A 26402-nucleotide genomic window follows, 5' to 3' on the forward strand; every position below is an offset into this window, starting at 1 on the left:
TAGCCATGTTCAATTGTTTATATATTGTGGCTGTTTTTGTGCAATGACAGCAGAATCGAGTCTTTGTGACAGACCATATGGCTTGAAAAATCTAAAATATTTACTCTGGCCTTTCCCAGAAAAAGTCTACCAGCCGCGGGTTTAGTGCTTAGACCAGTACAGTTGTCTCCCCTTATCCGTGGGGTCACTTTCTGCGGTTTCAGTTACCAGCAGTCAACTGCAGTCTGAAAATATTAAATAGAAAATTCCAGAAATAAACAATTCATAAGTTTTAAATGGCATGCCATTTTGTAGTGTGATGAAATCTCATGTCCTGCTCTGTCTTGCCCAGGACATGAATCATCCCTTTGTCCAGTGTCTCCACGCTGCAGATGCTTCCTGTGCGTTGGTCACTTAGTAGCCATCTCGGATACCAGATCGACTGGAGGTACCACATAGTGTGTGTTCAAGAAACTGGAACTTTCCTTAATGATGCCACATTCACATAACTGTTATTACAATCTAATGTTGTAATTGTTCTCATTTTGAATTGTTAATCTCTTATTGTGCCTAGTTTATCACAGGTATATGTGTATGTACAGGAAAGAACAGCACATATGGGGTTCAGCACTCTCCTCAGTGTCAGGCATCCTCTGGGGGTCTTGGAACGTATGCCCCACCGGTAAGCGGGGGACTCCTGTAAAAGGCTTTTACAGGGAGGAGAATTATATCACTGAGGTTGCTCAGAATTGCTGGCTCTTGCTGACATAAAGCAGACCGATTTTTAGTTGGTTTCATTGTGTTTTAATTTCTAAAGCCAGGACACTCCCTTTGCCCACCCCTCCTCCCCAGTGGCCGCATCTACTGGGACGGCCACTACTGCCGTACTTGGTGTGCTTCAGCCTTCAGGGAATTGCCTCTTTGCGTAGAATGCAACCACCTCGGATATTACTGCAAGTGTACACACAAGGCTTGTGTGTGTGAGAAGTACAGGGGACCTCATCCTTGTCCTACTTTGGCTGCAGGTGGCAGAAACCTAACTTGAATAAGTTGAGGTGAAGAGCTGGGATTGTTCACACCTGTCACCGCCGACAGGAGGGTGGTGTTGGCTGGGTTTTGGGACACTTTGCTCTCATGGAACTGCTTCTCCTTTCTTGTCAGGCTCCGTGCTCAGAAGATTTCCTCCAACATTTCCTCCACGAGGGGCCGTGCCTTACACGAGCTGTCATAACCAGACACAGCCCTCAGGCAGGGCCAGGCAGCCAGGGGCTCGCTTCTCCTATTCCAACTTGGAAAATGGCCAGGAAGCATCTGATTGGGGGTGGGGGTGGGGTGGACGAAGGTGGGTGGAAAGAGCTTGGACAGGCAGTAGACCCTTGACACAGGAAAGGAAATGTCTGGATGGCCTCTGAGTTCTTTTTAAGCCTGGAAGTCCCTGTTTGTTTGTTTTTATATTCCACCTGTCCTCCTGCTATAGCTTCTCACTGTCCTCATTTTTTCCTCCTTTATCTTTCCCAGACCTCTCATCCACAGCTCCTAGCCCCCAACCACCTTCTCCCTTTAATGTAATCATCGTTTGCCAACTCATTCAAGGAGTGGGGACTGATGCGAGCAGGAGCTCTGTCGCTCGCTGCAATGTCCCCAGCACCTGGCGTGTAGTAGGTGCTCAATTTGTATCTGCGAACTGCAGGGACAGCATGCCCTTGCTGCTTTGGACCTTCCAGTTGTTCCGGCCCCACCAGCCTAGGACCTTCAGGGTCAACCCCAGAGTCTTTCAAATCAGGTGTTAACTCATTGCACTGGGAACCCCAGGTAGTTCTCCCGGCAAAGGTAAAGAGAGTTTTCATAGCTCTTCTGGAAGGATGAGGTGACATGAAGCAGTGTTTTCCCAGGGGCGGTACAAAGCAGGGCCATATGTGAAGGGGCCAGCATCAGGGATGGGCTGCAAAGTGCATCTGGCTCCCCTTTCCTTGGGAACCACCAAGTCAAGATAGCTGTGAGATGTCGTGTCCAGAAACCACCCATCTGGTGCTCTGCACCCAGGCTGGAAATCCAGGCTCTTCTCTGTTAAGGTGTCTTTCAGCCTCTAGAAGAGAGCTGGAAGTTTCATGCTCACTGATGGAATTTCAAACAAAGTTTCTGCTAATCTATGATTTTAGAGTTCAAAGTTCTTTTTGAATAAAAAGTCATTATTTTAAGAAAGGAGTTGTTAGAACACTACAGCTGCAGCCAGGTGTCCTTGAGAAATACTATTCCTATGAACTTTGCAGCTGGTTTTGCCTGTTTGTCATTTTGGCCTGATGAATGGCCCTGCTGATGCTGGGATGCTGTCTCTCTCTCAGTCAAGAGGGCAGGACAGGTGTTTGTGTGTTCAGTGTGGAAAATGGGTTGGAGGAAGCAAAGAAGCCAGGATGGAGGTTGTTACTGCTGTCTAGATCTAGCTAGGACCTATATAGGGAAGTGGGTGGATGCAGGACATATTTTGGAGGTAAAACAGATTTAGTAAGTAATGAAATATGAGGAGAGAGGGAGGAGGAGGCACTAGGATGGTTCCAGGTCTCTGACTAGGCATGGAAGGTGGGACCTGCACTAAGGAAGGAGATATACAGGAGAAGCAATTTTAGAGGGAAGAGGCCAAGTTTGAGTTTGGCTGGGCTGAATTTGAGGTGCAGCCTTGTAGACATGTCTGCTAAACAAGTGGACATATGAGTCAGGGTGCAGGCTACAAGACCAGCTGGGTGTGCAGGTTTGGGGACCAGCACAGCAGATATGTGGGAACTGAAGTCTGGAGGAAGGACGTTATCCCAGGGAGAATGCTCTCCTGAGGAGGTTGTGTTGGGTGAGAAGAGAAGAGGGCCGTAGGGAGCAGTGTGAGGAACTCCAGTAGAGCAGAAGCCGGGGAAGACTGAATGAAAATGACAGGGAGCGTGGGGGAGAAAAGCCAGGAACTGAGCTACCTAGACGCGCGGGGAGCAGAGCTTGAACAGGGCGGCAGGAATGCCAACTGGGAACCACTGCTTATTCGGGCTGAAAGTGCCCATCAGATTTAGTGACAGGGTCCCTGGGGCCAGGTTTCAGTTGTTTGGGGACTGAATGGAAGGTAAAGAAGTGGGGACAACAGTCTTGAGACATTTTGGAGTGAAGGCAGGGTGGGTACTAGCTAGAGAAAGCCATGGGGGGTCAGGAAAGTTTATTGACCAACGGTGGAGAGACTTAAGCACGTTTAAAGACTACTGGGGAGGACCGATAGGTTAGGAGAGAATGCAGGCAGAAGACTCGGTTACCAGAGGGAGGTAAGGGGTGGGCTGCGGACAGAGGTCATGGGGAAGGGCAGGAACCCAAGCTTTAGTTAGGAGAGTGCATTTTCTTAGAGCTGAGAGGCGGCTAGAACTAGTGGTAGGGAGTGAGGGCTGTCAGAGGAAAGTTGCCTGGGTCTTCATCCATGGGGGGCCTCAGCAGAGGAAGGTTCCGTAGCTGGGTTACCCCCTTCTTTTCTTTCACTATGTCTCCTTTTGGGTCCGTTCTCCTCCTCGGGTTATATTCAACCCCCACGTGCAGCCTGTTTCCCATCTATTCCCTCATCCCAGCCACACCCCTTCCCCCTTCCCAGCCACACCCCTTATCGGCCACACCCCCTTCCCAGCCACACCCCCTTCCCAGCCATTTTTCCCACATCCCAGTTAATGTTCTCTACTCCAACCCCAGACACCCGTTCCCTCCCCAGGCCGGCTTCCCTGGCTTCTCACCTGAATCATCAGCCTCTCTTTTCCAGATCTTTCTCCAGTCCTTTTCTCACTTCCTCTTGCAGCAGCACCAGCCTTCCTCCAGCCCCTCCTAGCCGCTCCTCCCAGCCTGCCGCTGCCGGTTGGTCCCACTCACACCCGCCCCCGCCGGGCCCTGCCCATGGCCCCGCCCTTGCCCGCCACTGCCAGCCCACTCCCCAGAAGGGGCATTGCATTGGCTGACTCCTGTGTAGGACTCTGCCCCCTCGGCTTCCACTTCTGCGATTGGGGCAAATAGCCGCCCGTCTGCGCTGTCGCCCGACACCAGGGCTGGCAGCTCCAGGGGAAAATCCTTGGACAGCCTGACCGGAAGGAAAGTGAGTCCAGGTCGGTGCTGCCGGAAGACAGAGGTGAGCTGAGCAGAGGCACTGGCCCGGGGACTGGAGGCAGGGGTAGGGATCGGGGACGATGGCCCTGGTTCTGAGAAGTCTCCTGGGCCCCGCACCGCCTTGGCTGCCCATGTCTTTGACCCCAAGGTGGTGGGGGGCAGTGGGGGAACAGCTGCGAGGGAGGGAGGGTCTCCCCGTATGGTCAGTCGGAGCACAAAATCACCTTGCAGCTGTGCCTTTCGTGTGATGGAGATCAGAGGGTCTCAGCAGGTGCCATCCCCAGGATCGCCGCTAGCTGTCACGGAGGAATTATGGGGGTTATGCTGGAGTGTGTGTGTGGGTGGGGTGGGGTGGGGGGGGGTAGGGACGAGGGGTGGTTAGGGAGCAATCTTCCTTTATGTATTCTGATGACAATCTACTAGCTTTTTCCTTTTCCTCAGGTTAGTTGAGTTGATCACTAAATTCAGGGTAGAGGGGAGAGGGAAAAAAAGCTCTCCCAGGCGGACACCTCTGCAGATGAGCTAGTGGGTCTCCAGGAGTGAGGCAGCCCCCCATGGGCAGGACGGGTCACCTTCTGGTCAGCAGGGACTCTGCACTGCCTGAAGGTTGGCCCAGGCTCAAGCTTCCTCTGCAGAAGGGTTGCTGGTTCTGGGATGTAAACAGGGCTTGAAGTACTTCTCTCCAGATGAGGCATTTGGACTCTTCCCAGAAAGGGGGTGCTGAGGGTCAAGTCAACACTCTCAGGACAGTGGCCCCTTAGAGGTTGGGAGATAGAGGTCGGCAGGCCAGGGTGGAGAGCACCCCCAGGGCAGGAGCCAGTTGAAGAGGCTCTGAGAAGGGGTTGACCGAGCTACCCTAGGATGCTAGCTGGAACTGCAGGCCCCATTCTGCAGAAAAGGGCTCCTGGCACCCTCCCCACCCCCCCAGCACTGAGGGAGTTTGTTCCTTCCAAGCTGGGCTGTTTCTCTTGTTCTAAGGCAAGAACTCAGCCTTTTGTCTCTGGCTTCAGAAAGCAGAATTCAGTGCCCTATGTTACCTCATGTGATCCTTTCCACCTCATTACAGGACTGGTGACACTCCCCCATTTTACTAAGGTTAGAAAAGGCTAATAACTTGCCCAGAGTCATAAAACCAGCAAGTGTTAGAACTCGAACTCAGATTTGCCCATCTTTGCTTACACCACGACTTCGGAGCCTGGGGCCCCTGTGCTAAGAGGGGAATGTTCTGGCTATGATTCAGTGCAGTTCAGTGTGGACCCTCGTATTCTGCCCCATGTCCCCATATCCTCGGCAGCCAGGGTTTTTCACCCTCTGCCCTGCTGACATTTGGGGCCAGGTAATTCTTTGTTGGGGGAGAGGTGGGTGTATGCTGTGCATTGAAGGATATTTAGCAGCACCTCTAGTTTCTACCCACCAGATGCCAGCAGTGACCCCATCCCCAGTTGCAACAATCCCAAATCATTGCCAAATGTCCCCTGGAGGACAAAACCACCTCCAGTTGAGAACTACTGATGTGAAACAATCTTCGAGGAACAATGAGGTGTGTCCTCCTGAAAGAGAACTTGATATATATAAACCTGCAGAAGACGCAGGCCAGCAGAGGGTTGTTTCATGCACAACTTGCCAGGAAAAAGGCTGTACCACATAGTGAGGTGCACCCGGGACAGTCCCATGAGAAAACCATTGCTGGGGACTGAAAGAAAGTTCAGGAACTTGCATTGAGGGAGACGTAAGGACGCACCCAAGGCTTTCATGTCTACCTCAAAGTTGATTAACGAGATTTCTGGCATGGTTAAAGCAGTCAGGGCTAAGATGGATGAACCGGGGATCATTTGGTACCATTGCCGTTACTTCATCTGGCCCTGCAGGAGCTCTTTAAAAGGAGATGGGTTGTTCTAGGGCTGTTTTGAGATGCATCACTTCACCAGTGCCCTGTAGACTAAGAATGGTAGGGCAGGGCATAGGGGCTTGTGGTTAGAGGCTGCCCCTGCTTCTGTAGGCCTGAAGCTCCGACTGTGGCTGCTATACCCTCTTCTCCCTCCTTCTGGAAGAAACACCAGTGTTGCCAGTGGGTCCTGCTTCGGAGCCTTTCCCGGGGTCTCCACCTGGCGGTGCCCTGTTCCCACCCCCATGCTGTTGGTCCACACCTCTCCTGTGTGTTTCTGCCCTCTGTGTTGGCTGCTCGCCCAGCCTGTTCCTCTCTCACTCTTTGGGTGCCCTAGAGGACGTGGCCGGGCTGCTCCATACTGATTTGTTTACACACAACAGTGGAAGAAGCAGTTTCTAGTGAGACAGAGGAGGAGGTGGGGTAGGCTGGAGGAGGGGCAGACGAGGGCCCCCCTAGCTCTGTAGCCCCTTCCGGTACCTTCCCCACACCAGACCTTACCTTGCTAATCTCAGTGTTCACCCACACCTTCGTGCACAGTGTGCAGGGAACCACCCATGGGTGCCTGAAGACCCAGCCAGAACATGTCTTGGCTGCTGTGTTCTCTTCACCGCAGTCCCCACTGATCCCCACAGCACTTGTCTCTCTCCCTGTTGGACAGGACAGTCCTGCAGGCCCAGGCCTGCCTGAGGCTTCTCTGTGTCGCCCGCTCTCTGATGGGGCCTGGCTGTGGGGCGCAACGATGAAGCATCCTGGAGCCTGTTCTTGGGCAGGGAACCTGTTGTGGATGGTAGAGCGAGTGGCACTGATCCCAGGGGCCCCTGAATGCTGTGGGCAGCTGGGAGTGAATCCTGTGGGAGCTGAACGTGGGGGTCTTGGGCCTTCTCAGGACCGAGGCCATGCCAGCCAGGATTCTGGGATTTGCATAGGGGAGCCCACAAGGTGGTGGGAGAATAAGCCGGTCCACCTGAGAGGCCAGCAACAAATGACATAGTCATTGGACAGGTACATCCTGTGCCTGTGTGTGCCAGGCTGGCTCAGGTGCTGGGCGGGTAGCCATGGGACAGAATCTCTATTTTGACTTCCAGATACTAGCCAACCAGTAAGGCCGGTGGTAGTGTGGGAGAAAGCAGAGTGAGCGAGGCTAGTTCTGTCTCCATTTAAGTTAAGGCAACAGTCAACTCTAGGAAAGTCACAAATGCTGGGTGGTCTTGGAACCCGAAGGCTGAGCAGAATGGTGAGGTGTGTAAGGTGGACAGCAAGGGCCCTCTGAGCCAGACAAGGGCAGAAAGGAACTGCCCAGAGGGACCACATGCCTCCATGAGGCCAGCCTCAGGAGTCTGCCTGGGGTGGGCACAGCCTTGAAAGCTCAGCTCGGAAGTGAAGCTGTGCTAATGTCTCAAAAACCTTTCCCTCCCAGGTGTCAGGAAGATTGCATACGTCTCTTCCGGCATTTAGGTAAGTCGTAAGCCTTCTCATGTCACGAACCTTAAGGTTTTCTAGAGGAAGTGAAAAAGTGTCATGATCAGTGGTACGAAGATCCTATCTAAGAATGAAATGAATTCACTAGGGTGCCTTCTTATACGTTCACCAGTTTTAGGATTGCAGCAGAATAATAAGATCGGGGTACAGGGAGAGTTGCGTGACAAATTTTCTGGTGACCTGATAAATTAACCCAGATTTTGAGAGAATTACATTTTCGTGTGTGTGTGTGTGTGTGTGGGGGAGTATGAATCTAAAAATACTTTTGATTAAAGTTGTCGTGATTTACCAGTAATACGTGTAAAGCTGCGACCGAACAAAGCAAAAGCAGAAACACGCTGTACAGAGATAAAATCACTGTGTGAACTCCCCAAATAGCCCCCATCCTCCTTTCCTGGGAAACACAAACGGGGCAGTGTCGTTCTGAATGATAACTTTAGCTCCTTTCTGTCCCTCCTGCATCTTTGTTAAAAATGAAGATACCCAGTCCCTGAATCACACCCAATCCAGGCCGCACCCTCCCTTCTCTGAGCCTCCCAGGAAGGCAGCGCTAGCCCCATCCTAAGCCCCCCTCACACATGCTTACCGAGACCCCCATGCTTCCTGGCTGCAGCCATGTGGGAACGTGGCTTTGATGGTGCGGGCTCTTGCTTACCTTTAGCCAGTGGGCTTGGACATGATTTCTGTTATGATTTCTCCTGGGCATTGCCGTAGGTCTCTTCAGAATGCACGCAGCATGTAGGATATGGGACAATAACTGCAGAATCACTGATGTAGGCGCCTTCTTTCTCCCTTTGCTTTGCACTCTTTTCCTATTCTCCTTTGGAATTGGTGGGCATTTAAAAATCAAATGATGCTGGCTCATCTCCTAATTGAGTCCTAAATGATCAAGTTGTTTCTTGGGGCTCTTAGAGGACTTGGTGGGACAGGATAGGTCTGCCTTGGTGGGGCTGCTTAGGCTGTGCCCCTGGAGGGGACCAGGTACCAGCTAGTGCTGTCCTCTGTATCTTAGAGATGAAGAAAGCCTCATGCAGGCTGGACCTTGAGGGCAGGACTGGAGGTTTCCTTCTTGGCTCTTATGCTGCTGAGAAACTTGAGTGGAAGCATTTAGATCAGATGGCCAGTGAGTGACAGCCCCAGACTGGTTTGTGGAAGCTCTCATTTCCAGTCTGCCTTTGCAAGTGTGCTACAGTCCCCTTTCCAAGGAGCCCTCTGCGGCAGCCTTTCTATTCTGGGCAGATCGGTCCCCCTGCCAGGGTGGCCGTGATAAAAAAGACAGAAAAGATAGCCAAAGTGTTGGAGAGGATATGGAGAAATTGGAAACCTCATGCTTTGTTGCTGGGAATAGAAAATAGAAAACAGGTTGGTGGTTCCTCAAAAGTTAAACACTCGATTACCATGGGACCCAGAAATTCCACTCCTATGTGTATACCCCCAAAATTTGAGAGCAGGGACTCAAACAAGTACGTGTGAATAGTGCTGCCATGAACATGTGTGTACAATACCCAAAAGGTAGGAGCAGCCTAAATGTCCATCGACAGAAGAATGAATAAACCAAATGTGGTATCTCCATACACTGGAATATTATTCAGCCATTAAAAAGAATGAACTGGCAACCTTGTTGTTGAGAGCTTGCGCTCTAACCAACATCTGACTGTTTTTCTCTTTGAAGCCACAGATCTGTTGTCATTTGACCCCTTCGTGTAATGAGGTCTGTGATAATGAACAAAAGTCACCTGCCTTTGGGTGCTCGCCTCTGCAAACACTGCTGAACTCCCTGGCTGGAATCTGAAGAGTGACAATTGTGAATTATCACAGCAATCTCTGAGGTAGGGCTGTGATTCTCCCCATTTTGGAAATGAGGAAATGGAGGCACAGAGTTTCAGTGGCTTGCGCAAGGCTCCACAGCTAGTAGGAGGCAGAGCCAGAGCCAGGATCGCAAAGGAAAACCTGTCAAACAGTATATTCCCTTTGTCAGCGATATTTCCAAGGTGTTGATTTTATTCAAATACTTGTGGCTGTGGGTGAAAAAGAGGCCACAGACTAAACCTGGCAAGCTCAGAGGGGCCTGCATGGCAGGCTCTACAATCTCAGAGGCGGAGCATAACCACGTGGGATGGTCTGAACATAAAAATTCCTAACTAAAAGTGGGTCATGGCCGGTAGTCACATCCTTGGCCTTGACAGAGATCAGTCTTTACCGTGAGCCTGTCGTCTTTTTGCATCGAAAATGACATACTTTTGAAATATCAGCATAGTCTTTTCCATACCCCTCAGGGCACAGCGTCTTCCCCAGAGCAGAGCCCACAGAACCCCTCATTGTTATCTTGTTCCTCGAATACCATCTCTATGTGCTGTAAATGTGAATTACTAACTGCCCTGTACCCACCAGTGTCAAAGAAGTATGTGTCTCCCCGTTTTACTTTTTATCCGATCCCAGAGGTTTCCCTGCTTTGCTTTCTCCCACCCCCTGAATCTACTACCAATGGATTTCATGTAAACTTTATGTCTCCTCCTTTTACGCTCATGTACAAACTAAGCTACAAAATTGCCATTCTCTGGAGCATTTCCTCAACCCGTTGAGATTTGGCTTCCTGGTAACTGTCAACTTGGCTCAAATAAATTCATAAAAATTCTCTACAGGTTTGGACATTTCTTACGTCAACATGATCATCCGACCTTAGAGATTTTTTTTTTTCAACTCAGGTGTTTTTTTTAAATGAATATTTAGATTAAAATACTGATTTTTCTACCTTTCAGTCATATTCGCTTGGGAACTGTGTTTTTCAAATAGACAATCCAGACTGTTTAGCAATTTTGAGCATGCTTTCAGAGATCATAGGAATCAAGACTGGGTTTTCACACTTATTTATAATTGACTATTAAGCTCCACCACATTGAAACAATACTACGTAGCTCTGATGCGTTTTAGCTGCATTTTACAGCTAGATCAATATTTCTTGACTTGATCATATAGTCATCAACGTTTGTTTTCTATGATTGTTACATTTTGATTTTTCTCTCTAACTTGGTGTCTTTTTCTTCTGCAGAGACTCCTGCCAGATTTTGGGAAAGATGGGGAATGGCAAAAGCCGATCAGGGCAGAATGTGTGTTCACAGTTTCTTCCTGAGGAACAGGCTGAGATGGATAGATTGTTTGATGCTCTGTCATCGGAGAAAAGCAACCCAAATACCTCACCCAGATCCTTCTCTCTGAAAGCACTAAAGGCAAGAATAACAGTCATCAGTTAATGTTTAGTCCCGAGCAGGCGTCTGCAAACTATGGCCCCCGAGCCAAAATCGACTCCCCGTTTTTATGGCTCTCTATCAGAGAGGTGTATGGGAACACTGAAAAATGTATTTTCTCTAAAGGGTCAGTAGTACCTATTTTCTGCTGTGTGGGCTACTGTGATCTCTGTTGCAACTACTCTGCTCTGCCTTTGTATCGTGATGTGTTGGGGACATTTCTAAATTGAGACTGACCAAAGGGGCCAGCCCTGCTTCCCACCTCTTGACCATTGTCTTCTGATTTCCCTCCTGGTGATACAGCTTTAGTGGGATTCGTAGGTCCCGTGACTGCAAAATTTCAAGTGTTCCTTTGACTTTATTAGGATTTGTAAGTGTTTGATGGCCTACGGATTTTATGGTTCTCCTAACAAAATAATGACGTTTCAGTCAGGGTTCACCTGACAAAAAGTTAAAACTACGTGTTTCTCCATCTTTCTGTCTCGTTCCATGGGGCTTTGAAGCACGTGTCGGAGTGCTCAGACTGAGGCAAGACATGGGAAAGAGAGAACATTAGCCCATCTTCCTGGGTGGTGGGAGGCAAGGCAATGTGGGAAGACATTCTAGCAGCCTCCTCTTCTAGAACATGCAGAATGGGAGCCAACAGGGCTTTGGGGACCCCCCCAACATACTCACTGCACAGATGAGGAAACTGGCCAGCTATGCAGTGTATTTGCGTGCACATGTATCTCCAGTAGACCAAAAGCACCCCCATCCACCAGGTCACCCACCAAGCTGGAGCAGACAGAACCAGAAGGGCCAATTACGGACTTGACTGCAGAATGGGTGGCAATGCTCACAAGTGTTTACCGAGAAAAATATGGTTAAAAGTTGATCAGCAAACCTTGGCAACTGAGTCAAGTTTCCTTTGGGGAGAAATTCGAGGTTGCTTTTCCAGCAGAACTTGGAAAACACGGACAGAAATAGGTGTACTCTTTTTGAGCAGTGAGCAGGGAGGGTGGGAATCTGATGGGCAAGATGAGCCGCAAGCCAAGACGCTTTAAGCGTGGGGTCCTTGGGTGTCGTGATGCCCTTAGGTGAGGGATTTAGGAAAGTAGAAGCATGGTGGCATAGCCGTGGTTGGTCTTGGTCCCCTTGTTATTTTTCTGTGATCCTACGCCATTTAACTGGCACCCTGTCCCTCCTTTTCTCCTGCTTGTGCCCAGCAGAGCCGCATTGGGGAAGCCCTTCCCCCGGAGATGGTCACCAGACTGTATGACGGCATGCGGAGGGTTGACCTGACGGGGAAGGCCAAGGGGCCCAGCGAGAGCGTCTCCCAGGAGCAGTTCACAGTGTCGATGTCCCACTTGCTGAAAGGGAACTCCGAGGAGAAGAGTCTCGTGATCCTGAAAATGATTTCTGTCACAGAAGGTCCTGTGAAAGCAAGAGAAGTCCAAAAGGTAGAGGGGCCATGAGGCCCATCACAACTGTCCCAAGGAGTCTTGGTGGCCGTAGGTGGGGGATTCAGGATGATCAAGCAGCTGGTGGAGACATCGTGGAGATGTCTGCCCTCCAGGAACCCTAGAGCACGTAACTAGTTGAGGTCAGAACGCTGTATAAAGGCCTTGGTAAAAATAGACCAGCCAAGGGTAGCATTAGAAAAATGAATAACTCCCTAAGATACATTGTCTTTTCCCATGTTGTGGCCATTGTAGTTGGCATTAAAGAGAGAACATGCCCTTCCCCTTATTGAATTGATGTAGGTCATCAGTCACAGTGGAAATGTTATTAATGGTAAAATTGTGATCTTCAAGTTTACAGAGGATCTGGTGGGCTCTGTAGTGCACGTGCTAAACCACAGACAGGAGCTGAGAGGCTGGACTCGGAAGAAAGCCCCAGGCCCCTCGCCCAGGGTGCAGGTGCTGGCAGCTCAGCTGCTCTCCGAGATGAAGCTTGCAGGCAAGTGCCCTGTGTGCGCTCACACACGGAAACCTTGGTGGCCTAGAGTAGTACCATGCTGTTTCAATTACTGTAGCCTGACAGTAAAGGGTTGAAATCAGAAAGGGTGAATCTTGCACCTTGGGAGGACTATTTCGATGGTCCAGTTGGTTGGCATACAACTGTTCACAGTTGTCCCTTATAATCCTTGTTCTGCAAGAACAGTAATGATATCCCCACTTTCATTTCTGGTTTTAGTCATTTGAGTCTTCTCTTTTTTCTCGGTCAGTCCAGCTAAAGGCTTGTCTATTTTTTGGTTGATATTTTCAAAGCCAGCTTTTGGTTTTGCGGATTTTCTCTGTCGTTTGTCTAGTCTCTATTTCAAGTATTTTCTTTCCTTCCTTCTGCTTCCTTTAGGTTCAGTTTGGTCTTCTTTATCTAGTTCCTTAAGCTGAAAGGTGAGGTTATTGATTTGAGATCGCTTCTTTTTTAACAGAGGCATTTATGGCTATACATTTCCCTTTAAGCACTGCTTTAGCTGTATCCCATAAGTTTTGGTGTATCATGTTTTTGTTTGCATTCATTCTCAGTATTTTCTAATTTCCCCGTGATTTCTTCTTTTGTTTATTGGTTATTTAGAGGTGTGTTATTTAATTTCTACATGTTTGTGCATTTTCCAAATTGTCTTCTGTTACTGATTTGTAATTTTATTTTGTGGTTGAAGAACATATATTATATGATTTCAATCCATTTAAATTTATTGAGTCATGTTTTATCGTCTAACATATGGTCTATTCTGGAGAATGTCTCATATACACTTGAGAAGAAGGTGTATTCTGTTACTCTATGAGAAACAGTGTATATTTAAATTTACTTGAGATTTAAAAATACTTCATGGTGGATCTCTTTGCATAGTACACTTGTCTTATAAAAGTGTTACAATTTAATTATAAAGCTGAATTAAAAAAAAATTTTTATTAGGGAATATTGGGGAACAGAGTGTTTTTCCAGGGCCCATCAGCTCCAAGTCGTTGTCCTTCAATCTAGTTGTGGAGGGCGCCGCTCAGCTCCAAGTCCAGTCACTGTTTTCAATCTTTAGTTGCAGTGGGTACTCAGCCCACCATCCCATGTGGGAATTGAACCGGCAACTTTGTTGTTGAGAGCTTGCGCTCTAACCAACTGAGCCATCCAGCCACCCCTAAAGCTGGAATTTTAAATGCAGTTTGAAAATAGGTTATATTTCAAAAATTTAAGTGACGAATTTGGAACTTGGAAAAAATAACATAATATATAACATAATATATATGTATACAGTACCAGTAGTTTCTCTTCTGGTATCACCACCATATTACGTCCATTCTTTGTAGGTAAGAGAGAGAAAACAGGATCATAGATACTGCTTTGAAACAACGAAGCGTAATTTGTAGTGACTGAAACCTGTTCTTCCAGATAAACTAGAGGGGTACCAAAAGTTTACCAACCACTACCCTGACTTGGCTGGAGAACCAAACACTTCTAAAATGCTTTCCAAATGACTTTGTTAGGGCAGAAGCCCTGAACAAGTGGCTTTTGGTGTAGCGCAACCAGGAACAATTGCTGGGAGTTTGGGAGCTGGGCCTCGGGGGGAGGTCATGCTGCCTCCTGGACACGTAGCTTGGAGTAGACAAAAACATAAAGGGTGTTGACGTTGAATTGTTTAGATTCACACTGTCCAACAGATATAACTCAAGCACCAAAGCAGGATACACATGAACTAGTAAATATTCTAGTACCCACATTAAAATAATAACTAAAAAAACAAGTGAAATTAACTTTAATAATGCATCCAAAATATAATTTAACATTGGGAATCAATGTGAAAAATGATTGAGATATGTTACATTCTTTGTTTCATGCTAAGTCTTTGAAATTGAGTGTGAGTTTCTCACTTACCACACACCTGAAGTCAGGGGGGTCACGTGTCGAGTGCCCTGAAGCCACGCATGGCTCCCGTGTTGGGCAGCACAGGTTTAGGTGAATAGCTATAAGGAGACGTCATCACCCGTTAATACTGTGTTCTCCTCCCCTAGACGGCAAGAAGCTTCTGGGGCCCCAGTGGCTGGACTATGACTGTGACCGAGCTATGATTGGGGACTGGGTGTTCAGGGCCCACCTCGTTGCCACATTCCTGAGTGTGATCGTCCACAGGGGCTTTCGCCTGCACTTGGCCCTCAATCTGGCCACTTTGGTCCCTGAACGTCGAGTCGACCAAGGGCAGGAGTTTGAGAGCATCCTGGATGTCCTGTCGGTCATCTATGTCAACTCCCACCTGCCCAGGGAGCAGCGGCACCGCTGGCACCTACTCTTCTCATCCGAGCTCCATGGGCACAGCTTTGCCCAGCTCTGTGGGCGCATCCCACACCGGGGGCCCTGTGTGTTAGTCCTCGAGGACCACGACGGCCATGTGTTCGGTGGGTTTGCCTCCTGCTCCTGGGAAATCAAGCCTCAGTTTCAAGGTAAGACTTGGCCACAAAACCCCAGTGGTAGGTGGCACAGTGCTTGTTAGGAGTTTTAGTCAGACGGCTGCGGCATGGTGACCTCTGAGCACCGACGAAGGACGTGAGAGCTTAAAAGCATACAAGCATTTCTTCCATCTTCTCCTCCAAGTGTTTGTCTGGATGTGTTGGGGAGGAAAGTGAAACATGATGCTGCCTCATGGCAGTTGAACGCTTTGTGGGTTTCTTTTGTGATTCTGATAACAAGGTCAGGTAAGCAGGACAGGTATCCTCACCTTGAATTTCAGGTTGATGAAATGGTGCCAGGTCCAGGCCATGGGAGAGGCTGGGCTGTGGGTGCCGCATAAGGGACCAGGAGACGCTGATTCTTTCAGATGGAACAATTTCTCTCATGGGACCCACTTCCTTTCCTGGAACCCCAGTGGGTCCTCTTTGCTGCTTCTGCTGTGGATTTTTGGCTTTGTGATTTTGCTAAAGTTTGGAAGTTCTTGGCGGTATCTCCAATGCAGGGGATGGATGGCTCTGAGCAAATTCTCATTCCTCAAAGAGAAAATGCTCTGATAAACGTTTTTAAAGGACCAGTTTTGAAAATAACTCTGCTCAGCAGTGTGCTGTTCTCATACTCAGGGGGTGACACTGCCTTCTCAGGCTTTGGTGTCATTTTGTGTTCCCTGGTGGGTGGCTCAGCCCCTCAAGTCTGTGCTCTCTGTAGGGACCTGGAGGCCAGCGACTGTGAAGTGGAGGGAGGCTCCACTTTTTCTAGTGGCTCTGACAGACCAGATGCAGCCACACTCTCACTCCCATGGGCTAAATGAATTCCAGGGAGGGTCTCTCCCAGTGAGGGGGAGAGGTTAATATCCTCCCTGGCTGGATCAGTAGGAGGGAGGATCCAGGGGTCTGAGATGCGAAAGATGGAGGAGAGAGCCATGTGTTCTTCTGGGATGGGTTGCACATCTGAGCCAGGCGGTCATCCGCTCCCATTCATTCTGCCTGCATCTTTCCCTCCCCTTCTCTCCAACTCATTATCAGCAGCGTTATGCAGCTGCCTCCTCACTGGCCCTCTGCATTTAGTCTCACTCATCCAACCTGTTTGCCACATCCCAGCAAACCTACATGCTGCTCTTCTCCTGGAAACCCTTGAACAGACCCCACTGCCCTCAGGATGGCACACCTTTTATCTCCACCCTCATGACTCTCTCCTGTCCCTTGCATTCCATGCTCAGTCTCACTGAACTTCCTGCAGTTTCCACAATAGGTCATGTTCCCTCTCGTCTCAGGACTTGGCTCATGCTGCATTCTCCCTTTTCTACCTGTTTGCACAGTCAGTTTCTTGTTGGGTCAACTCCTCCAGGAAGGCCCCCAGCCATGCGAGGGCCATGAGCTCCCTGTGGTCCTCTGTCATACTGCACCTTCTGCAATTGTTCCTGTTTTCCCTCCGCTAGGCAGAGCTTCTGCCAGCTGGGGAGCCGGCTGTGTCCAGGTACAGAGTTGTCATTACTGGAGAAGTTTTAGCAGTGGCAGGCGGCCCTTTGCCTGGGATTGGTAGAGGAATCATGGGATAAAGGTTGGGTACTTCTATCCCTGAGATACTATTCTTTCTAGGATTTTAGTTTCTCTTGGTTTTAGAATGTTCCAGATCTTTAATCCAGGTACTGCTACCAGCTCTTCCTCACTGTGTCAGGGGTCTTAAAACTACCCACACACCAGTGATTCACTAGGACTCACGGACTCAGCATACAGCTGTACTCACGGCCATGATTTATTGCCGTGAGAGGATACAGAACAGTTTTATTATACTCGTAGGTAAAACCTATTATAGAGGCTCCTATACAATTATAGAAGCTCCTTTAACATTAACTCCAGGTTGGCTCTGCTGGGTCTAATGTTTTCTTTTTAACAAACAGAATTAATCTTCCTGAAGAACAGTGGAAAAATGCAGTTACCAGGTTCTCCGACTTGCGTTCATTCTGTTCTGAAATATGAGGATGGGATTCCAGCAGAGGGCAGCCTTGCATCACAGAGTCCAGTCAAGTTCAGCGAGTGTTCTTGTCCATTTGTCCTGGAAACCGGCACTTCTAATATTTGCGACTTGATTTGAAGTGATAACCGCTGGCTCACTTCACTTTTGCTCTGTCTTCTGCGGTGCAGTTAAAAGGCCTGTGGCTTTGGACTGAGCACAGAGCCTCATGAGTCCAGCTCTGGTCCTGGGCAAAGGGCTTGATTTCTCTGGGCCACGGTTTCCCAGAATTATGTGAAATGGTGCTGTGGGAGGGCAGCTTGTAAACTGTCGCAGTGGGTGCTTGTTAAGGATCGTTGTTGAGAGTTAGGTGGGGAGCCTCACTGTGGACGTGACTTTTTCTGCCTGGAATACTGATGCCTTGGATCCTTGTGTCCTAGAGAGTAATTTTTCCTGACATGACCTCCCTGCTGAGCGCAGGCCCCGTAATGGACTAGACTGGGTTCCATGGCAACTGAGCGGCTTCCGCTTTGTCGCCCCGTCACCCTGCTTCGCATCAGGACCCAGGAGATGTTGGTTGCATAGCAAAGTGATGCTGTGCCCAACGCTGGGGCAGTTCATCGTGTGGAAAACTGCTCCCACCCTCCTGCGGCCACCCACCCAGGCCCCTGGACTCCAGCCTGAGGCTTTGCCGAGAGCACCGTCCACCATCATGGCCCCACTCCAGGCTCATCCGCCTTCTTTCCCTTTCCCAGCGCACGCAAACTTTTCAGTTTGGGGAATGGCCCCTGCTGGTGCCCCATGTGCCTTTTCCCTGCTGGGGTCCCTCCTCCAGGGAGTGGCTCTCACCCCAGCCATCTCCATCTCAGAACTTCCTTCTTGACCTTGGAGGCATTAATGCCCCACCTCCAGAAGCTCCCTGAGCACTCCAACTGCACCACCCTGTGGATCCATCTGGATGGAGGCCCGAGCTTCACTTGCCCATCTCTGCCTGTCTGGCTCTTTCTGCTGCTGAGGGCTCTCCTCTCCTTGTGGCCCCTCAGGGCTCGAATCCCCCTTTGTGTCTATCCTCCACGTCCTCCATATTTGTGTTCCCATATACTTTCTTGAACCTTCCTTCCCGCCTCACTAGTAGTCTGACCCAAAGTATCATGAACTGAATCTTGTGTTGGCTTGTACAGCTTGTTTTGACATCAGGTGTCATTCACGCTGTCACTATGGAGAGGCAGGCCTTTGGGCCAAGTTCTCACAACTGTGGGGGACATTACTGGTTTTGCTGCCCCTGAGCTGGGAGCTTCTGGGGGTAAGGTATGGCTTCCATCCCTTGCCCTGGTGCTGAATGTGCTTCTGGAATGAATGAATCAAGAAAGAAAGAGAACTCAGACTTAGGACGCTGTTCATTTCCAGAGTTTTGACGGGTAGCTTCTTTCAGTGGCAGCATGGCTGCACTTGTGCCCTTGGATGAAGGTAGACGGTCACCTTCCACTGCTTGTCCCCTTCTTTCCCTGTGAGACAGCTGTGTGTCTGCAGGTTTTCTCTACCCTTTGGATGATACGCTCTTTTAGGCTGGGGACAACCTTACACAGTATCCAATGCCAACTCTAGGAGGCTGTGCTAGCACCAAGTCCGTACCTGGAGTGACCGCCAGCCGCCTTGCTCCTAAGTTAAAAGGACACGCACCCTTTCTGACTTGGATGCAGTCTTGTGAACAATGGGCAGAATTTCCATCTCTGCTTCCCCGGCAAGAGCTAAAAGGTGTCCCCAGCAAGCATTTGTCATGTTCCTTTTTAGCTGTCACTCTCACCCTCGATCTCTCAGCTCATTCCCTGGTGCTCTGGGCAACCGTTAGGCCTGTCCTCTGTGAGGCCTGGGAACGGCACACTGGTCTGCGATGGCCAAGCTCCCGGGTGTGTGCAAGCTCAGGGCACATCTGAAGACCCATGTGACTGTCCTCGCCGCTTTGCCTTCTAAGCGCTGGCTTGCGTGCCATTCCTATTGCTCTCCACTCAGCTCCGATCAGTGATCCCGCTTATTTGCACTCTGCTCATTTTCAGGGGACGACAGATGCTTCCTGTTCTCCATCTCCCCCAGCATGGCTGTGCACACCTGCACGGGCTACAACGACCACTACATGTACCTGAATCACGGGCAGCAGACCATCCCCAATGGACTGGTGAGGACGCAGAAGGGCTGAGGACGTCCCGCTTTCGTGGTGCCCATCCCTGGTGGAATGAATCCCGATTCTCCCAGGCGGGCACTTCCTGACATGCCAGGGGCCGCTGTGTACATTCGGTTACACAAGCGTGCCATGTTTGGTTCATTCTGCCCAGGTGTCAGCGCCACGATGAGCGACAACTAGGGCTGAATTTCTCTCATGGAAGGAGAGATCCTCTGTTGGGGCATTTTGATGGTTTGTGTATAAATGGCGGATTCAGCCAGTTTTCTTGGTAATCAGATTGGGTGTCCTGTGGCCTTCATGGCTGTACATGGTGTTGGTGTCAGACCTGTCAGCAGCCCCTGCTGCCCTGCCACTTACCTGGGGGATGAGCTAGGGGAGGGGTCACACCCAGGGCTGGGCTCCCCAGACCCATGGGGAGTGGTCAACAGCGACAGAACTGTGTGTGGGTTTCCAGTACTGGTGACCGTACCTCCTGTCTGTTCCGTGCTCCAGCCTGGAGGCTCAGTTACAGGAAAAGGAGGACCAGGGTGAAGGCCAAGGGTGGGAGAGGGGGCCAGGGTGGGTGAGTGGGAGGCTGAGGTGAGAGGCTGGCATGGGTACCCATATCCACACTTCAGCCCGACACATAAAAGCCAGCTTAGTGTGGGGTGAGAAATGTGATTCCCGCCAGCTCCCCAGCCTCTGTTTTCTTCTCTGCTTCTGAACAAAAAGCTCCTTTTGGGAAATTCCAGTACTGTGCTTACAGAGCCAGGGGCCAGGAAGTCTGGTGCCCCTCATCAGGATGGAGAGTGCCCCTGTGTTCCTTCCCAGGCTCTCTGTGTGCCTCCCATTGGGCCACCCAGGGACCCCTAAACACCTCCCAGAAAGGACAATTTGGTGACCACAGGGGTGAGGGCTTTGGCCTCAGGAGCAGCACCCGGGAGGTCCCCAGGACTTGCTAGTAATCAGCCCGAGGGAGAAAAGCAGCTCTGAGAGTCGACTGCGTTTTCCTGCTCTGGTCTCTTGCTCAAGATTAGTTCCAGGCCCCCAGGGACATGAGAAGAGGCGTAGAGTTGGCACCCAGAGATGCGATCAGAGAAGTGGAACAGCAGTTCTGTTCTTGTCAACACGAGCTTAGAGCTGGCAGTGGGAAAACAGCTCTGAGTCACCCCTGGGTCTGCTTCCTGTTTTCTCTCCTTGTAGCACTGAGAAAGGGACTCACGCACTCAGAGCACAGTGGGATGTGTCCCTGCCTGCAGGTTTTCCATTGTCGAGTTCTGTGTTGACCTCTGCCCTTATTTTAGTGGTTTGGATCTCTGGGCCCTGACGGTGTGTGTTTTTTCTGTCCTCTGCTGTCAGCCAGTGCAGCCCCAGGAGAAGGAGCCATCGGGTGGGAGTCCAGACACCTCGATGATTGTTTTAGTGACTCGTAATGGGATATGGAAATCGCACCAATCTAGATATTTTAGAGTTAGAAAAGGAAATGACATTCCCTTCTCATCCACCCTTGTCTCCGACGGGTACTTAAGGCTGAAGTGGGCTCAGGGTCTGAGGTTCACACTGAGGAAACGCTGACGGTGTTCCCTCCACAGGGCATGGGAGGGCAGCACAATTACTTCGGGCTGTGGATCGATGTGGACTTCGGGAAAGGGCACAGCAAGGCCAAGCCCACGTGTACTACATACAACAGCCCTCAGCTGTCAGCCCAGGAGGACTTCCGGTTCGAGAAGCTGGAGGTGTGGGCAGTTGGAGACGCCTCGGGGCAGAAGCTGGTGAGCATGGCGGCATTTCTCCACGTTCTTGGCTTTACCCCTCCTACTCCTCCATCTAGAAATAGTTTATTCCAAATTTGTTACCAGCTGCTGTTCTCGGCCAGAGGGATGCCGGTAGGTGCACAGCATGTGGTCCTGTCAGGGTCCGTGGTGGGGGGTTAGCAGAGTGAACTGCTGCGGGAAGTGGGGCCCTGCCCACGGTGGGAACTGGGCTGGGTACATGGCCCATCTGGGTTATTTCTAGTTCCGCGGTTCTACGATGAGTGATCGTTGGGCCTTCTTCACCTTGTCACCTCCTAACGACGGCAGGCCAGGGTCGGGGGACCTCAGGGAGAGAGCCAGAGCCCGCGCCGTGTTTCCTTGTGGCAGCAGTAGGATATTGATCCACTCTAATAAGCTTGAAGCCAGCAGAACATCACTGCCTGTTCTTGGCCGCACATCTTTGGTCACTGAACACATCCACCCTTCCCTTCTTCCCAAGGCCAACAGCGGCAAGAGCATTCTCGATGCAAACCTGGACGCCCGGGTCCTGCTGGAGTTGACTGGGCGGAGTCGCCACAGCCAAGGGCTCCGGGAAATACCTGACGAGTGAGGACCCTGGGCTCAGGTTGCCCTGGAGCTGGAGCATGGTCCCTCACCTTGGACAGAGGACACAGCCTGCAGACCCTCTCCCCATGTCCAGATTGCCCGGACGTGCTTAATCAGAACAGAGTAAAATTCCTCTGATGCCATATATTGATTGGGGAGTGTTTCTCCCGGAAATCTTGAGTGTCGAATTAGCAACGTAACTCTTGTACTTTGTTCACTTCATATCACTGAAATGCAGTGACGCTGAGGCCTTTGAGTCCTCGGTCGGAATTAGCATTTGACGGGCTTGTGAGTTCTTGTGTGTAGGGGGTTCCGCACTGGGGGTCACGTGGCCTCTGCTCAGGCTGTCCCAGGTAAAGCGTGCCTTGGTGTTCATTTCAACTGGTATACAGGACAGAAGTGTTTGGGTGTGAATCTCAACACTCTTTGAAAACAGTTTCCTATGGCATGGAATTTCTGTATTTATAAATAAGCACAGTGTATTAACGGGGGGGGGGGGATAGCTGAAGTCTTGGAGATAACAATGGCATGGATTCTCAATAGGTGTTTATAATAAGCTTCCACATACACCTTTCTCAGGTGGTTTTAAATGAATGTGTGCCATGAGCTCCTCATGAGGGGGAAAATGAGGAGCTCAACAGAGAAGCAAAGTTGTGGTTCTTTTACTAATTTAAATGTGGGGGACGTTTGGGGGTCTTACTATGGCCTGCTGCCTACATTAGGCATGAGTAGCTTGGCAGCGCTGGCCTGGCTTCTGGGCCTCCTGGCACCACATCTGTCAGCATAACCTCCCTGCCCGGTGCTGCTCCTGAAGGTGAGGGCAGGTAATTTGACAGCTTGGACAAACTGCAGTGATCTCCAAAGGCCAGTGATGACTTAGGTGGGCTGGGCTTCCAAGCTGAGCCGCCATCTCCCAGGCAACTCTAAACACACTGTGAGAATTCCCTCCTTAAAGGAGCTGTGGGCGCCCCTCAGACATACACATACCTCGTCCTCTTGTCTTTTAGCTGTAAGCTTTGACCTTTTATTATAGAGTTTGCCCTGATAATAAGCCATAGCAAACTGAGCTGTTTGCATTTTGCAGGTTCTGCATTTTCTAGCAGGAGGCTCATCAAACTTTGCACTTAAGCAGTGCCCTTGGCTGAGCAGAAGGCTTTGCAAATTAGCCTTCAAAAGAAAAGCACACGCTGGGATGGCACCTGGAGGGCAGCAGCGTGACACACACAGCCTCAGTCATGATTGACTTTCCTTATAAAAAGCCATTTTTAAATAGCTTCTCTCGGGTACATTATGTGACTTCCTAACTGATGGGGTAGCAGTTACAGGATATTGGAATTCTCAGCTAGTTTTGCCATAAATCTGAAGAATTAGGTCTTGAATCTTCAGTTTGTTGTGGAATGATTTTTGTTTTTATATAATGCAATGAAATATCTCACTAATAAAAGGTTCATTGGTGTTCATACCTTGAGTACCATTTTGTGGCGGTCAGAGAGGCTTATATTTTTTCTGCCTGCACGCTTTTCTGTCTTGTGCTGTTCTAATAAGAGTGGAGATCACAAATGGGGATCTGTTTCCCAAGAACGCACACTTATGCCAGGAAAGGAGGGTGCCCAGACCAGGCGCTTGGTAACCTGGGGGATGCTGCCCTCGTCGTGGGTGTGTGGTTCTAGGCACACAAACTTGTGTAAGGGTGTCAGCCGTGGCTGGGGCCACTGGTCTCAGGCACCATGCTCTACATGCGACTGAGAAACCTGCAATGCTTGTTTTAACAAATGAAGTTTGTTCTTTTATGAAACAGAAATAATAATTCAGGTTGTAAGGACCCATGGTCTCCCTATAAGTGAACTCCGGTCAGTGCCCAAAAAGGTGTTAGAAAGAGATGGAAAAATGAGTCCGTGGTACAAATGTGACTATTTTTTCTCACTATAGTATTAAAAACAATTACATGTGTGTACGTGGTAAAAAGGTCAAAATATAAAAGGATATAACTTGAAAGGGAAGTCTTCCTCCTGTCCCCTTTCCAGTATTTGCTTCCCAAGAGGCAAAACCACCCACGATAAAGCCACTTAGGCCTCCTTGCCAAAGTAACTTCTTGTATACCCAGCATAATTGTGTTTTATATGCTAGTGTGCCCCTCACTTGGAGAGAGTTGGCTCCGTGTTTACCTATCTGTCTCGCTCTTTGTTTTCACTGGCTGTATAATGTCTCATGAAGGTGCCATCATTTCTAGTGTTCAGCCATTCCCAACTGCGGAATGTTTGTTTGTAGCTAACCACGGCTGCAGTGAATATCCTTTATGTGTGTCTTGGTGTGATTTTGTCTGGAGGATAAACTCTTAGAAGCTGAATTGTTGGATCAAAAGGTACATGATTTTAGATATTGACAAATTAACAATTATTTTTCAAGCTCAATTTATACTTCCAACATACTGGAGTGCTTGTTTGCTGTGTTTTCACCAACACTATATTAAAATTCAGTTGTTGTTTTTTTAAAGATTTTATTGGGGAAGGGGAACAGGACTTTATTGGGGAACAGTGTGTAGCCTGCGCTCCCACCCGGGAGGTAGCTCAACTCAAGGTGCTGTGTTCAATCTTAGTTGCAGGGGGCGGAGCCCACCATCCCTTGCAGGGCTCGAGGAGTTGAACTGGCAACCTTGTGGTTGAGAGCCCACTGGCCCATGTGGGAATCGAACCAGCAGCCTTGGGAGTTAGGAGCACGGAGCTCCAACCACTGAGCTCCAACCACTGAGCCATCGGGCGGGGCCAGCCCTAAAATTCAGTTTTTGTTTGCCCGATACACGAAAACTGGAACTTGTATGAGTGACAGTGAACAGCTTCATTTTTCCAAAGCCATCTGTATTATCTCCTTTATCTGGTTTTTCAGGGTGTGAGTCTTACTGATTTGCAAGCATGTGGTTTCGAATGAGGCAAAGCAGCATTTGCCGTGTATGGTAAATATTTTTTCCAGTTTGTTTGACACTGTTTATTTTTCTGTACATGAATTTTGCATTCTGTGTCGTCATAGTTGCCAACACTTCTTCTTAAGGCTTCTGAGATAATGTGGTTTGCCCAGGAAGTTTTTCTCTACATTGAGATTAAAAAAAAATCTGTTTTATTCTACTACTTCTGTGCTATCCATTTTTACTTCTAAGTCTTTGATCCATTCAAGATGTATTTTAAAATAGACCTCTATTTTCCCCCAAATAAATCCCAGTATCTTTCATATTAAATGGTATGTTGCTTTCCCACGGACTTAAAAGGCTACTTTCTCATCAATTGAATTAGTTTTATGATAAAAAGCTGTAAGAGCTATTCCCCTATGACTACTGTTTTTTGGAATTTTCCTCCATATGCTTGCCTGCTTATTTTCTGCGACCTTTGGTAGGTCTTTGACTACTTCTAAAGTTTGATAGTAGCAGGTTCAAGATAACACTAAATATAGATCAATGTAGGCAGGATTGATAGCTGGCTAAAATTTATGATTCTTCTTAGCTAATAACAGGAATATCTTAGTTGGCTACAGAAAGTTTTGTTGTCATTGCCGGCACCGTGAGTGGACTTTTTCTTTCTGATGATTGAACATAGGAAAGCTCTTAATTGTTCTACGTAGTTTTGTGCCCAGTTACCTTGCTGAATTCTTTTATCCAGTGGTTCTATTTCAATTGATATGACCATGTGATTTTCCTTCTTTAGACTATTAATATGGTGTATTGCATCAAGCTTTTTTTTTTAAACATTTTTTTACATTAGTTTCAGGTGTACAAAACAATGTAATAGTTGAACATTTATCATTTATATCCCTCACACAGCGATAACCCTATTGCATCAAGTTTTGAATATTGAACTAGCCTTCCATTCTTGGCTTAACCCCACTTGGTTACGGTATCCTGTACTCTTTACATGCGGCTGGATTTAATTTGCTAACATTTTACTGAGGATTCTTGTGTCTGTGTTCATGACAGAAGCTGGTCTGTAGCGCTGTTTTTATTTGGTTTTGGTATCAGGGTAATGCTGGCCTCATACACTGAGTTGAGAAGTGTTCTCTCCTGTTTTATTTTTAGATTATGTAGAATTGTTGTGTCTTTCAATGTTGAGTTAAATCTACCAGTGAAACCCGATTTCCTTTTTTGGGGAGAGTTTTTAATTACAACTTCAGTGTTTTTACTAGTTATAGGACTACTCAGATTTCCTATTTAATCTTCAGTGAGTTTTAATGGTTTGTGGTTCTCAAGGAATTGTGTATTTCCTCTACCTTGTTGAACTTATGTGCATAAAATTGTTCTTAATATGCTTTTGTTGTTGGAATGTCTTGAGGGGTTTATAATGACAATGCACCTTTAATTCCTAACACTGGTAATTTCTATCTTCTTTTTTTCCTTTGATGAACCTATAGCCCGACTGGCACTTTTATTGATCTTTTTAAAGAACTATTAGGTTATTGCAAAAGTAATTGCAGTTTAAAAGGTTAAAAACAATGCAAAAACCACAATTACTTTTGCACCAACCTAATAGCTTCTGATTCTTTTCTCTGTCTTTGACTTCATTGATTTCTGCTCTTTACTATTTTCATTTTGGTGAATGTACCTCTGCTCTTGATGGGTGGAGTGTTTTATAAATGTGAATCAAGCTAAGTTGCTTAACGATGCTCCAATCTACTACATCCTCAATGAAAAGATGGTCTTCATTTGAGTAGAGTTTATTTATCCATTGTACTTTCTGGTTCGTGTTTTGTGTCTTGTTTAGTAAAATTTTACCTAACTCTATTTTTTTCTTCCAAAAGCTTTATTGCTTTATCTTTTACATTTACAATCTACC

General features: G+C 48.6%; 1 protein-coding gene across 3 annotated transcripts; it reads left to right on the forward strand.

Annotated features, from left to right (window-relative positions):
- Positions 1-3980: 3980 nt before the first annotated feature.
- On the forward strand, positions 3981-23048 carry MEAK7 (MTOR associated protein MEAK7). 3 transcript variants are annotated; one of them, XM_074314499.2, is made up of 10 exons: positions 3981-4111; positions 7395-7432; positions 9129-9285; positions 10506-10683; positions 11910-12140; positions 12495-12639; positions 14688-15113; positions 19125-19243; positions 20821-21000; positions 21482-23048. In XM_074314499.2, exons 4-10 carry the CDS (start codon positions 10531-10533, stop codon positions 21590-21592), a joined length of 1365 nt encoding a protein of 454 aa, XP_074170600.2. In that variant the 5' UTR covers positions 3981-4111; positions 7395-7432; positions 9129-9285; positions 10506-10530; the 3' UTR covers positions 21593-23048. The 3 variants fall into 3 exon arrangements, with proteins under 3 accessions (XP_074170600.2, XP_019602686.3, XP_074170599.2); XM_019747127.3 differs by having other exon boundaries at positions 9135-9285; XM_074314498.2 differs by lacking the exon at positions 9129-9285 and having other exon boundaries at positions 3987-4111.
- Positions 23049-26402: the final 3354 nt, after the last annotated feature.

Source organism: Rhinolophus sinicus, chromosome 8 (genome assembly GCF_057876585.1).
Source record: "Rhinolophus sinicus isolate RSI-liver-muscle chromosome 8, RSI-T2T, whole genome shotgun sequence".
NCBI classification, from domain to species: Eukaryota; Metazoa; Chordata; class Mammalia; order Chiroptera; family Rhinolophidae; genus Rhinolophus; species Rhinolophus sinicus.